At 39.1% G+C, this 14,100-nt stretch overlaps 2 protein-coding genes across 10 annotated transcripts in view; one reads left to right on the top strand and one right to left on the bottom strand.

Moving 5' to 3' along the window:
• The window catches only part of DOCK1 (dedicator of cytokinesis 1), a 555,371-nt gene that overhangs the window by 200,485 nt on the left and 340,786 nt on the right, over positions 1 to 14,100 (top strand). The gene's annotated exons all lie outside the window — the stretch shown is intronic.
• The window catches only part of INSYN2A (inhibitory synaptic factor 2A), a 64,694-nt gene that overhangs the window by 8,975 nt on the left and 41,619 nt on the right, over positions 1 to 14,100 (bottom strand). For 2 of the 3 annotated variants that reach the window (XM_019482869.2, XM_006259203.4), the window contains one exon: positions 11,683 to 11,754. The exons of the other annotated variant lie outside the window; for it this stretch is intronic. In XM_019482869.2, coding sequence (XP_019338414.2) covers positions 11,683 to 11,754 — 72 coding nt within the window. The remainder of the gene's footprint in view (positions 1 to 11,682; positions 11,755 to 14,100) is intronic. 3 annotated transcript variants of the gene reach the window in all.

Below are 14,100 nucleotides of genomic sequence, written 5' to 3'. Positions count from 1 at the left end.
AAAAAGGATTCTATTCACATGAGCATGCTGCAGCCCAGGGCTCAGCAAGACTTTCCCTGCAGTTGTAGCTCTCAGCTGCTGCAGGCTGTCCTGGGGCTGAAGAGGTACTGGACTTGAGAACAGGACTCTCTCTTCTGTGTGCTCATTGCCCAATCTATGGATACCTGGACAGAATGAAAAAAGGAAACTAACTGATTCTAGTGCAGACAGGGTAAAAACATGTGATGGCATGCTTGTTTTCCTAATTCAGTATATGGGATGGAGTTAGTCCAGGGACAACTGGAAGTTGTATAATGAAGGCTTTTGTTTAAGACCTTTCTTCACTTGTCATGTAAATTAGGTCTGTAGTGAATGAGACTGGATTGCGGAAAGAAAAGGGATACTTACAGTTAAGCAGCTGAATTCTGCCCTTGGGAACCAGATTCTATTCCTGCTTCGATCACAGAGTTCTGTGTTGTGTCAATTAAGTGACTTAACCATGTTTTTCAGAGGCGGTAATTAGTTGCAATTGAGGTAAGTAAGAACTGTGCTTTGAACATATACAATGCTACATCCCACTACACGCTCTGAACAATCTGGTCCCTGTCATCTCAATTTGAGTAACCCCAAATTAATGCAGATACTTTTGACCTTAATCTCTGTGTCTCAGTTCATCTGTAAAATAGATAATAATATCCCTTCACCTCTAAGGGTTGTCATGAAAGTGATTTTTTTGTAAAGCACTTAGATCTTATAGGGATGAGTGCCATAGAAAAACTCCCAAGTAAATTAAACATTTTGTTTTCAGTGCTGGGTTCAGATAGTACACAGAATTATGGGATGGGGGTCACACATTGAATGATGAGAAGACAAACTATGAATTGCTACTCATTAAGTGAGCACTGTCCATTCTGTACTCTTAATGAGGCAGAGATCCTGGGGAAAGACAGTATATATGATCATGTAATTAAACACTGATATAACTTATAGACAACAAAGGGCCAGCTTTATAGTAGCACAGGCAACCTTAATTCTGGCATTCCCCATCTTTTGAGTGCTTCACCTTGCAATCGTGTTTGTTTTGGATGACAGTACAATCCTGCAGTACTGTTTTCATAAGCAAATATATTTTAACCTGCTAGGGATAGAGAAAGCTTTAAAATTACTCTGTTTATGCCTGTGTAAGATTGAGTATACAACCTTGTCAAAATGGAAGTGGGTATTTGTGTCCAGTACATATGCATGTGATGTAATATGTAATGGTGTTAAAGAATTAGTAGATAGATAAATTTTCAGAATACCTTACATGTTTTATATTCGAGTCCTAATACATTAATGGCACAAAGTAATGTTAGAATTCTTTTGGGTGCTAACTTTTATTGGACCAACTGCATAGACAAATAGGTAGATTGCAGTTGCTCCAATAAAAGATAGCACCCACAAGAATTCTTGCACCGTGCATATTTCCTGGACCATCATAGCAAGAACATCATGTCAGCATTGCTGAAGTGCTGTGTTTTGTTTTGGATTTTTATTACCTAGTATGTGATAAGAGTCCTAAATAAAGCCCAAATTCTGTAAACATTAAAACACCTTAACTTAATGTATGTAAGTTGTCTGAAGGGCATCTGAATTATATTTACCTGCCCTCCCCCCCCCCCCCCAACCCCTCCTCCATTCTTAGGATAGAATTAGAGGTTGCCTGATGTCACGCTTGTGCTGCCATAACAACTTTATGCTTCTGAAAAGATTTATAACCATTTTTATGGCAGCACAAATGCAGAGCAAATAGATGCCACTACCTTTTTTCACACCACATCAGTGCACAATAAAAGGTACTAATAAATTGTGCTGCTTTATTGTGGTTGATGTTGCAGTGGTCTGTGTCACTAGAGCATGGGCAGCACAGAACTGCCTGTGCTCTTCTACCACCCCAGGCAGGTACTCTGGGGACTTAAGGAGCTCAATCTTCTACACCCCAGGTAGGATTGGGTCCCTTAAGCCCCTGGAGCACCTGTCTGGGGGATACAACCCAGGGAAGTGTCTGCACAAGCAGAGAAATCTCATGTGGGTCCCAGTGTGGAGGCATGAAACCCAGAGAAATCCTGGATGCCTCCGTGCCTCCATGTCAGGACCTGTGTGGCCCCGGGCCTGCGTTCTGGGACCTGTGCTAAGCTGTGCCTTTGTGAAGCATCGGTCAGTGCTGGTCCTGGTGTGAAGGCATGGAGTGCTGGGGATTCCTTAGCTTCTATGCCCCTCCCCTTCCCCCCTTTTCCTGTGCCGAGACCCACACTGACCCATGCTTCAGGTGGAGGCACAGGTCACCATGGATCTTAGAGTGGAGGCACAGGGTGCTGGGGCTTCTCCAGCTCCAACTTCACTTTACTCTGTGCTGCCTCCTGCTGGGATCTGAACTGACCCATTCCTTCAGCTGAAGCACTGGTCAGCATGGGTCGTGACAGGAGGCACAAGGCGCTAGGAATTCCCTGGATCCTGCACCAGCTTGCCAGGGCCAACACTGACCCGTGCTTCAGGTGGAGGCATGGATCAGTGCTGTTCTTGGCATGGGGCGATGTAGGAACCTGGCAATCTCAGGCTCATAGACTATCACTATCACCATATTTGACCTTCATAGGCAAAAGAGATTTAGTTTGGGAGGATTTTGTGCCACTGAATTAGCTTTCATCTATATGTCTTAAGCTTGTGAACTTGTTCCTTTAGTATCAAGAGGGTTAAATTTCATAGATTCTTTTAATTTATTTTCGGTTCAGTTAGTGGATCATCGAATCAGAGGGATTATAATATCAAAGACAAATTACTTAATTTCAAAACTGAAAAACAGCAAATGAAATTTTAACTTTTCAAAGGAGTAAAAATACCTGAATTATTTGTCCGTATGGCTTTCAAAAACTTTTTAAAAGTGCCAAAGTCCTGACTTAATCAGGCTTTTTCTCTGCAGAAACTGACTACTGATTTGGTTTCTAAGGGAAATCTTTTCAGAACCTGAAATAACCTTGAATGAGCTATAGAATACTTCTGACCTTTCTGACCAAACGGGGGTCTATTCTGAGTGCTTTAGTCCTTCATTGAGATAATTCATGGTAAATGCCTAAGACTACTGTACAAAACATTAAACAAAAGGCTCATTCCTCCACATAGGTTCATGTTAAAGGATTTAAATTCACAAGTGATGGTAATTTTAGCGAGACTGGAAAGGGCACTTCCACTAGAAGATAATCACAGAATAACACAGGCTGCAAAGATTTTATTCCAGTGGGTTTTGGACATGATAGAATTGGCACAATTTCTGCATGCAAATGCAATTACCTCTTAACAGTAAGACTTCATTAGACTTAAGTATGTAATTCCATTTGTCTTGACAGTGCAGCATATCATAACTTTTTTTTAGCTTTTATATTCTTATTCAGTGGCTTATCTACATAAGTTTTGTAAAAGATAGGTCAGTCTGAACCTTCATTTATTATCTGATGTTTTGAGACCATAGTTTTTTCTGTACTTGAACATTTGACGGAAAAAAATTGATGTATTAATTTGCCATGTTTATTTTACTGTTCAGTGTTAGGGAATTTGACTGTTTTAATTTACTTGTGATCTAGAATTTGCTTCAATTCCAAAATAAGTTGAATATTTTTAAGATGATTAATTTTTTTCAGGCTATTATAGAATAGTAAGGACTTCATAGTGAAGGACTGTGGACATGTCTTTTAACAGAAGTTTAATTTTCTATGTACTTAGATTGCAACAAATATTTAATTTAATCTCTACCTTGTTTGAATGTGTCACAAAATCTCCATAACAGGTAGCACAATTGGTATGAGAGAAGCCTAGTAAAAGAACAATGTCTTGGAATATATGCAGATATCTTCCTTTGTAGTCCAGGTTTAATCTGGCATCAGCCAATCATTTCTTTAATTTTCTTTGCAAAGAATAAAAAAATTGAAATGCCTATCACTAAGAAATACAGTTCAATTTACTTTTTGTGAACTGTAAAAAGGTTTACCTCCCTTTGCAAATGTTTGAATCTTTTTTTTTTAATTTTTGCTATCAGAAATAAGATAGGTCTTAGAAAAAGAAGCTAATCTTTAATATGCAATTTTTGCCATACTGATTTCTAGAGACTTAAATATTGGTCCTTCCCACTCTCTTTGTAGTAGATGTATTGAATACCCAATGGAAATCTGTATATAGTGCTTAATTTTGCATCTCATTTTTGAAGGAATTAGACTTCACTTTCTCATCTACTACTGCACACAACTAGCTTTTCCTTAGAGATTTTTATATGGAAAATACTAGCAGAGTATGGCCTGCATTGTCCAATTAATGTTTGTAGGTAGTATATGTATATGCAGTGTTACTGGGTTAGACAACTTACTGCTGTTTGATAAACATAGCATTTCAACTTATTCCAAATTAAAATGTTATGATTTTGAAAAACATCTGTTAACTCTACTCAAAATGAAGAAGCAAAAATCTTCTTTTTTCAATTATAAAATGGGTATTTAATTTTTCAATACATAATAGATAGTATTTTTCTACATTTATCTGGAAGAAGAAAAAGGTGATTTTTTCTTCTTTTGAAGGTGGGAAAGAGAGTAGTTTTAGCATGAAGAAATAAGTATTTTAAAAGATGCAGACAGAAGCAATCCAAGCAAAATTTAAACATCATGTTTAAACCTCATGTGTGTGACTATTGTGCTAAGAAAACAAGTAAAATTTTTGCCAAAATGATTGGTGTATTTTGACATAAAAACATTGTACAACTGGCCCATAAAAGAAGAAAACAATAAAAAAATAGTTTGAAGTACTGGAATGACATGGAAGATCACTTGGAATCTTCTGCTATGCCAGGATGATCTTTAGGCATAGGGTATTGTGCTAGATCACATTTATATTCCAGCAGTGTCATCCTGAGAGAAAAATAATTACATTAATTGTTTCTACATTCCAGCTTCTCAGTTATGCTGCACTTGACATTAGAGGATGCAGTTGGGTAGTCAGCAGGGCAACTGATTCATTGCTGTAAAGATGCTGTTCTACTCCACTTAAACCAGTTTGGAAATAAAAAGGGGACCACTTGAGAAAGGCATGAACATTCCATTCAATTAACTTGGTTAAATTTAAACCTGTTTTGTATTATAAAAAAGTCTTCTAAAGTAACTCAAAGGTTGCAAAATCAAGTACTCAGAAGTTTGGAAATGCTAGAAAGGCTCTTTGTTCAATCATTACTGACATCCTTGTGGGAGTGCATTATGGTACATCCAAACTGTGGTAGTAGTAAGCAGTAATTTAGCACTAGAAGCCCTTGGCTGCCTCCACTATCCTAGTTTACCTTGTGCAGTCCCATATTATTTTTCCTGTAGGGCCCCATCCTCATATTTGCACAGAATGGACACTGCTTACTTATTGAACATTCTCTTATTTACTTTCTCATTATTAAAACCCTGCTCTGAATATAAAATTACTCATTTCCTCTTGGCCTTTCTCACTGAACTGTAGCATCTGAATGCTTCACAAATGGAGTGAATTTATTTTCACAACACTCCTGTAATGTGAAGAATTCTTATCTTCATTATATTGATGAGGGAACTGAGGCACAGTAAAATTATGGTCAAAAGAGGCTCAGCTGTGCAAAACAACTGCAGTTATATGTTAAGAAAAAGTCTATAATAAAGTCTCATGTTTCAGGGCTGGAGAAAGATCTTTTTTTCCCCTTACAGCGCATTAATGGAGAGGGGTATTCTGGGTGAGTAGGAAACTGGCCATAGCCAGAGACTGGGCACTGGATGGGGGTAGATTGGTGCTTTGAGCTGGTAGTGACAGATGCCTTTCTAGTTTATTTGCTCACTCAATCAGGGTCAAACTGATTACTAGCTTTGGATCCAGGAAAAAAAATTCTATCAGATCAAGCAGTGATGGAACCTGATTTTTTTCTGTTCTCTGCTTCTTACAAAGAGTTTACTCTCTTTAGGGTTTACTATAGAGGTGGTAGGGTGAAATAGAATGGCCTGTGATATACAGGAGATCAGAGGGGACAGTTTAACCAGTCCCTTCTGGCCTTAAACTCTGTGAAATTCACTCTAACAAGCTGTTAAGGCAAAGTTAAGGTTGTCCTTGGGGATCTTATGCCCTTCCAGAAAGACTGTTTCAGTGACATGCAGACTTCAGAAACCCAGGAAATAGTGTAAATCTATGTGCCCACACAATCTAAACTCTGCCCCTTCTGGAAATGGCAGCTGACACTGGGGATTGTCTGAATGTATTCCTGTTGCATTGACTTTTCATTATACTGCATTCATTGGTAGTGACATTAATCAGTACAGTTTATACAGTGATTATAAGGAAATTGATTTTAGTCTAAGACCCTTCCCTATAGGTGTGTGTTTTTGGGAAATCTAGTAGGCCTCATCTTAGCTGAGCGTGATACATACTTTATTGGGTTCGGTGAAGAGGAGTCATCTTGCCATGGGGGTTGTCAGCAGTGATATAATATGAGGCTGGTATGTGGGTTAATGGAAAATGCAGTTTTAGATGACCTATGGATGAATATGAGTGAGTTTTAAAATAAGGTGTGAGGATTGATGATTTAAAAATAGTGGCATAGTTCCTTGTTTTCAGGCTTAGAATTTGAACGGGGGGCTGGTATAAGTGCTCATGTTCTGTACAGCTCACCTAAGCCCAAATCTTATCTTAGCAAAGAGAAGACATTAGACTTTAGTTCAGTTGTCATGCACTATATTAGGGCTATTTAATAGGAGGCCACATGTGGCATGTGAGGGGTTAATCTGTGGGCCCCCTGCATTCCCTGATCGCTGTTCCCTCATTGCTCCAGCTGCTACTGTAGCTGGGGGTCTCTAGGTTTCCCATCCCTTCAATGGCTTTTCCTTCTTGGCCTCACCCCAAGGAAGGGCAAGGCAGCATGGCTCAGCCCAGTCTGCAGTGCTGGTGGAGCCCCTGACTTGGTGCAGTGGGGAAGCACATGACCGAGGAGGTGAGGGGGGCCTGCCCACCCTCCTGTATGTCCGTTGCGGTGGGACTCTGGCTCCTGCTAGTGCAGCCCCATCCACTAAGAAGTTGGATAGTTCTGTACTATATGGAGAGTGTGTGTTTGCCTATATGATGTGTTTGTGCATCAGCTTATCACTCAGAGAGGGCAGAATTAATGTTATGTTAGCATGCACCTTAGCTCTTCTCCTGTTTTTAGAGATTTCACTGTCACTTATTTTAATAGTCTGGGACAGCAGAAAACCCTAAATCTGTGTAAACAAGGTATGTTGCTTTGGTCTCCTCTTTTCATAAATTTCCTTTCCTTCCTCCAAGGTATTGATCTGATCTTAGTCTTCCAGCCCTGCTTCTTGCGTTGCGGTTCTGAGCAAGATCCCTGTTCCAGTTGTCCTGCCCTTAACATATTTTTACCTAGTCTGGTTCTGTAAAGGGGGATGAGCTGTTTTTTGCTGAAATTTTTCATTAAAATTTACCTTGTGTCAGGTGCTCAGCTTTGCCAAATTGTAAATGTTTTGGCTGAATTTTTCAGTTTGCAAGGAACCACTGTAATGGAAAGTATTGAGCCACCTTAACTATAGTGCTGCTAGTGTCAAATACGGTGAAATGTTTTTAACATAAATTTCAGTATTAGTTTTAATTATCAATTTAATAGTTCAAAAGTGAAAGGGACAACCTGCAACTTGCTGACTTCAGTGGTAGAATGTTAGCTTCCTGTATCACAGGGATTTAGGATATGTAAGAGAGGTTTGCAAGTCTACCCTCGCAAGTTTGGTACAAAATATGGACCTGATCTACCTTCTCCCACTGAAGTCAGTGGTATGGCTGGCATTTATTGCAGTGGGGCTGGATAAGCATTTTTATGTTGAGACCACTTTAGAGTAATTAGCCTGTTGTTTTATCATAAAAACCCTTCTCTCTAGCTATTGTGATGCCCCAGATGTTTGTTATCTAAGACCAGAACCTTTCAGTTCGAAGAGGAGTTTTATCTGTCAGTTCTAGCGGCTGCCGACTACTCTGCTTTAAGCTAGTCTTTATTTACTTGAATCTACGACTACTTTAAGTTTAAAACAACCCCCAACACATGGAAAGTTATACATTTGTTATGCTTTTTCATGTACAGAATCTAATTATTGGAAGGTCACCTTAAATTCTTCCCCTGCACTGCTGCAGCAGGGAAAATGGTGGTGGGGGGGTGGGGATGGGCATGCGGGGTGGAGATAAGTGATGGAGGGAGCAGGCAGTTGGACCCATATCCTTTGCAGGCCTTCCTCTTCCCCATACTGATTGCCCCACCTGCTCCTTAGCCATTTTCCTCTTCCACCAGCTGCCCTTCCTGCTGTAGCTGGTGGAAATTCTGGCTTCAGCTCTGGTCTGAGGCACTGAGCACATTGTGGCTCTGACCCTGGCTAGGCAGTGTCAGTGGCTCTGACCCTGGCTCCAGCCAGACAGTGGCCCTAGCCCTGGCAAATATCAGTGGTGGCAGTTCTGGTCCTGCCAGGGCAGGCAGCAGCAGTCGGCCCAGGCTCAGACCTAGGCCTGGTTTGAGGCCGTAAGCGGAGCCATAGCATATACCTGCCCCAGGCTGGTACTTGAATGCAAGATGAGGCTCCCCGTCCATGTTGAATGGAGAAAGAAACCTCATCCCAGATTAAAGTACATATGGTATCCTGTTACTGCAATACTCCACAAACTGTTACTGTTCTACAAGAGGCAGAAATTTCCCATTTACCATCTGTAATTTGGTTTTCAGCAGTTCTTTATGCAGCTGAAGAACTGCGCTGTAAGAACAGCCTATTGGAAATCAACATAGCTCTTTAATTTGTTTCTACTTACATGTTTTTGTAGGTAGTTGAAGCAGAATCTGAGTTTTTAATAATGTAAGGTTCGATTGTTACTTTGGAGTCTACCCTGGGAAAGGAATAGTGTGCATCTTCCCTTCCTGCAGAGCTGACCAGAGACAACTGTAGCTGAGCTAGTTATTGTTTCTCCTCTTCTGTCCTTGCTTTGGAGGAGGAATAAATAGATTGTTGCTTCCCTGTTTCAGATACCATCTTTCCTAAGTCCCTATTTCTCTGCAAAGCTGAGTAAGGTGGGTAAAAAAAGTGATAAAATTAATGGACTTGTGGTACGTATTCTTGTGAACCATGGTCCTTGAATCTGAAATAATTTTCAAAAGTATTTCCCAAGCTTTTGGACAAGAGAAAAAAGGAGTTTTTTAGACAGCAGTGTAATTTAAAGCCATTCTGTTTGCTCATCTGACCTGAAACACATAAAGACACCCAATATTTTTTTAGACTATACTGTAGTGGGATAAGAATAATTAGGTTGTCAGTCTAAAACATGGGATGAAAAGTATGACATAGCTCAGTCAGTTATCGACCGTTGGAGCACTTTGATATAAAATAGATTAGCTTTAATCTTTTCAGCAAAGAAATAGGATAGCCTGCAGAAAGTGAGCTGTACATGCAGTTACTCCAGAATATTTTACACAATTTAACATTCTAGGGCCGTAGGAGTTACTTTTGAGAGACATGAAGAGTATGTTTATACCTCATGCTCACTGGTTTATTTCTAGCGCTGGAACAGATCCAGCTTTGTAAGGAACTTGGAAACATTACTGCTGTAACAAATTCTGACTTGGTATTTATTAACGGTAAATTTTTTATCAGAACACTTAAGTTTAATCAACTGGTCAGTGTCCATCTGACAAGTGATCCAGTGACTCTGGGCAAAATCCTGCTCATTTTATTCACACGGGTCTCAACCAAAGCAGCCAAATGTTTAACTTGATGTATGTGACAAACTACCTTTGTTGATGGAACAGTTCACTTAAAGCATGCATAGATGTATGTACAAAAAAGTCAATAGTTTATCTTAATAAATTTAGTGACAGAATTTGTTAGGCAAGCAAGATTTGTCATTTATGCTTTCATCCTGTATTCTGTCTATTATGGCTCTATACATGCAGAAGTCTTGCTTCAGGAACATCATTTTTCCAGGTAAACACTGCCAAAAGTGCATCTGTATCTGATTATGATATGTTCTCTAAGTTCTCTCTCAAATGCTTCTTTACAAATCTTCATGCAGCCATGACTGATATATAAAGCTATCTGAAACACTTTGCTGCATTACATAATACAGAAAAGCTCGTTATCCTCAGCTATTTAAAAATGAAACCTACTGCTACTACCACTTGATACAGCTTGACATCAGAGAGGTGATGGTGACATTGCATACAATGATCTATTTTTATCAGTAAATCTTAAACTTAGGAAATATATGATGAATAATAATCTTTATACGTACATAAAAGACTCATGAATGATGCATTAAGTGTAGAATTATTCTGCTCGGAAGTAAATCTAAAGTGGCAGCCATTAAAAGTGTAGGGTTTTTGTTTTTTTCCCTCTAACACTTTTTACATAATATGTAATGCATATTTCATGGCTTTTGTTCAGAAATTTGTAAAATCTCATATATCCCTTTCTGTAGAAAGTTTGCTTACTAGTTGCCTATGGGGAATATTAACTCACCTTCATGATGGCAAGTCCGATAAACATTCACATAATAAGGCAAGCATTTAGTTAAGAAATGAGTTTGCACTTCAAACCATTGTTACTAGGTATAACTTTTTGTTTTGCGTTTAATCTTGTGACTTGCATAAGTAGAAGTTTAGGAGCAGGTGTTACCACTCAGAGGTATGATGACCTCAGCTGGATGCCCAGGGCAGCTGTCAAATGCAGGGGAAGTGGCAACTTCCAGCTGCTGCGGCACAACCAGCATGAGTCCAATTGCGGCAGCAGCTGGGAGTTTTTCTTTTTTTGGTTTCTTTCTTTCCCCCAAATTTGGCACCTGGGGTAGTTGCCTAGATGCCCCACTCATGTTAACAGTGGCATAAACATAGCATGTAAGTGTTAGTGATCTGGCTGCATCTGTTGCAAGGACCTTTTATACCCAGACATTCAGTGGAAAAAGCCTGAAAATGTTTAGAATATGAGCTCTGCAGCAGTGTGCAGCCTGCTGAGGGGTGCAGATGGGGGCAATTCATAGGCGCCTGGAGTGTCTGAAAAACCACTCCACAGCCAGTGCTGCTGCTGCTCTCCTGACTCCAGAGATGTGGTGGTTATTAATGGTAGGTTAATATCTGATCCACTGGACAGATCCCATTCTGTCTGCTCCCACAGTTCTTTCTGTGGCAACTTTTAAGGCGCCTTCTATGCAGACTGAATTAAAGGCAAGTGAATACCTGCCCTGTCATTATATGTAGTGGAATCAAACCTGTTCCAGTATGTGCATGCTTTCTCCCTTTTTCCTGTACAGAAATCCAGACATAAGACTATATGAGGGTTCTTTAAGGTGATTCAAGATGCAGATTATGCAAAACCTTTGAGGTTTCTAGAACATTGCTTAAAAAAGCAAGTGAAACTTGCAAAGCAAAGGTGCAAAGAATCTGCCTAATTCATGGATTACCTGTGTTCTGTGCAGTACTTTAATCTCTAAATATATATTATTCATGGAATTTTATAGTGAAATAAAGACTAATTTCCTGGTCTTCTTACACTACTTTCATCTTATTGAAATCACAATCTATAATAGTGGCTACCATCTGATCCAGCATCAGTGGATAAAATCATGACTTTCACTCGATAAAAATTGGGAATATTATAATTTTTAACCTACCTATAGATAATACATGCACTGTTCCTGCATGTGTCACAGTTAGCTGTGTCTTGCCCGGTCCGATACGAAAGCCTACAAAGATAAGAACATGAGGTCATTACACATGACTGTTGTAGCCTTGGTTTCTGTCCACTATTGTTGCTATTCATAGCAACCAAAAGTTCAGCATTCTATTTCCATTTTAGTGTTGAGCATGAAAGCTAACTGTCTTTCAGAATATGCTTCCAGAATTAGTGTTTTTCACCATAGGTTTATAATATGAAGGTGAGGGGAATTTTGAAAAATACGAAGGAAGTGTATTTAATCATTAGAGGGGGGAATGCAATAATTCACATGAAGTCTACTTCTGTAGATGTTTCTGTAGAAAGCTTTAAGCAAACCAAATTATGTGAATGTCAGCTTTTAGACAGTGTTTTTGGTGCACCCAAAACGCTGAGTCATAACTTCCAATTGACATGTTACTGTACAATTATTATAGACACAGCAATTCTGTTTTTATGCTTTCCTACGCAGTCTTCTCAGAAACTTCTGTAAACCACAGAGACTCTGCTAGCAGTAGTTAGAATTGTATATTTCTGGAAGATATAAATGTGTACTTATTTGGGAATTTTGGCCAGAAGTGGACAAGGATTGTTGCAGAATGACCCATCTTAAAAAAACCCAAGAAAATACAGCATTCGTACTTCTCTTACTTGTCTACTCTCTATTACATTGTTGTGAAGGGCTTGGGAGACTTTTCTGAAAGTGCTTCTCATACCAGGGACAAAGTGCATTACATTTATAGGAGTAGGATTTCTGTTTGATTTGAATGGGTAAACACTTCAGTGATCATTTGTATTGACAGGTGCCCCACCCCCACATGGGCAGAAAATCTTTTAAAATAAACTCCACTGTTTGTTTTTAATACAATATTCTGCGTCATGAAAAGTATTTTTTCTACATGGAAAATGAATTTTAAACTGGAAAATAACCCCACCTTTTTCAGTTCCAGTTGTATTTTATAGTAGTAATATGTTTGAGGAAAACCTGCACAACTCGTGCTTAAAGTAGCTGAAGTAAAGGTAAATTTTCAGACTGCCAATAGCTTTTTTTTTTTCTTTAAATGTCACTTTGAAATCTTTTTAATTTAATAATTTCCCTTACCTTGTTTTATATGGTAATACCAGGAATGATTAAATTAACTGATATTTAATTCATACAGTAAATTTTTTTGTAAGAAACTAATTACTAGAGTTTGCCTTTTCTCTCACCGATAGGCAAAAGTAAAGAAACCTGAATGGAAAATACTGTGCCATAGGATATACCTCAGTGACACAATGTAGTGTCCTAGAGAGGCTGCAGACCTAGTTTGGATATCCTAAATGGTATACCTGCATTAATGTGGTTCTCCATATGGCCCAGTTAGGTCTTCTGAATTCTAACTTGGCTGGAGTGCTGTGCAGATGTGGCCATGCAGTAGTTAATGTATGTGTGCTCAGCCTAACGTTGTGCTGTGTGTGGACATGATTTTTGTTTACTTAAATTAAAACTTTAATACCATATTGTGCTTCAAAAGGCTCAACTAGTATAATGTAAAACATTAATGTAGAACATATTGCTCAAATTATTCCATAGACCTAATTCTGAACCGGAAAATAACTATTACTTAACAGTTCAGAAATCTTCATTAATGTTGGTAAATACGTAGTGATATTTGAAAGTTGGGAATTCTCACAATTGCTGAACTCTTCCATTCCTGAACTTTCTTTGCTGTTTTCTTTCTCAGAACAGTTTATCCTATCTGTCACCAGTCTCAGGCTTTCCTATTTCTTCTTGGTTTGTATATTTAATTAACTGAACTACATAGATGTTATTTTCCTAGAACAAAATAAATTAATAGGATTTTTTTGTTGTGGTTTAATTTTTCCTAATCAGTTCGTGTGAACTAGTAGCAGAGAACAGATGAAAGAATTAGGAGTGCTTGCAGACATAACCCCCACCCCCCCCCCAAGTGGCACTTTTATACTTGGTGCATTCCCGTACTGACCCCTGTGCATGCCTAGAAAAGGCAGTGCATTACTTCAACCTGGCTTACCCAATATCTGTAAAGATCAGGCTTTAGTAGGGCTTTTTTGGCACTTTTATCAAATAGCTGATTGAATCAGCTTTAGCTAAAAGCGCCAAAAACCCTGCTGAAGCGCCTGATCTTGACAGAGGCTGCAGACCTGGGTCAAAGTAACACGCTGCTGCTGGTTCTAGTAACATGTTTTTTTTTTGTTTTGTTTTAAATGTCTACAAGCAGCCTATCCCTGGCTTTGACTTAACTACTTAGTTTGTTAGCTATTTGGTGCACAACCTATCCCAGCAGGATCTGAGGCCATGCTTTGTGCTATTATGTGCTGTGGTAATGGTAACAATAACAGGGCAAGTCGCAGCTTG

This window comes from Alligator mississippiensis, chromosome 6 (assembly GCF_030867095.1).
Source record: "Alligator mississippiensis isolate rAllMis1 chromosome 6, rAllMis1, whole genome shotgun sequence".
In the NCBI taxonomy this organism is placed as follows: domain Eukaryota; kingdom Metazoa; phylum Chordata; order Crocodylia; family Alligatoridae; genus Alligator; species Alligator mississippiensis.
This window is presented reverse-complemented; position numbering and strand designations above follow the sequence as displayed.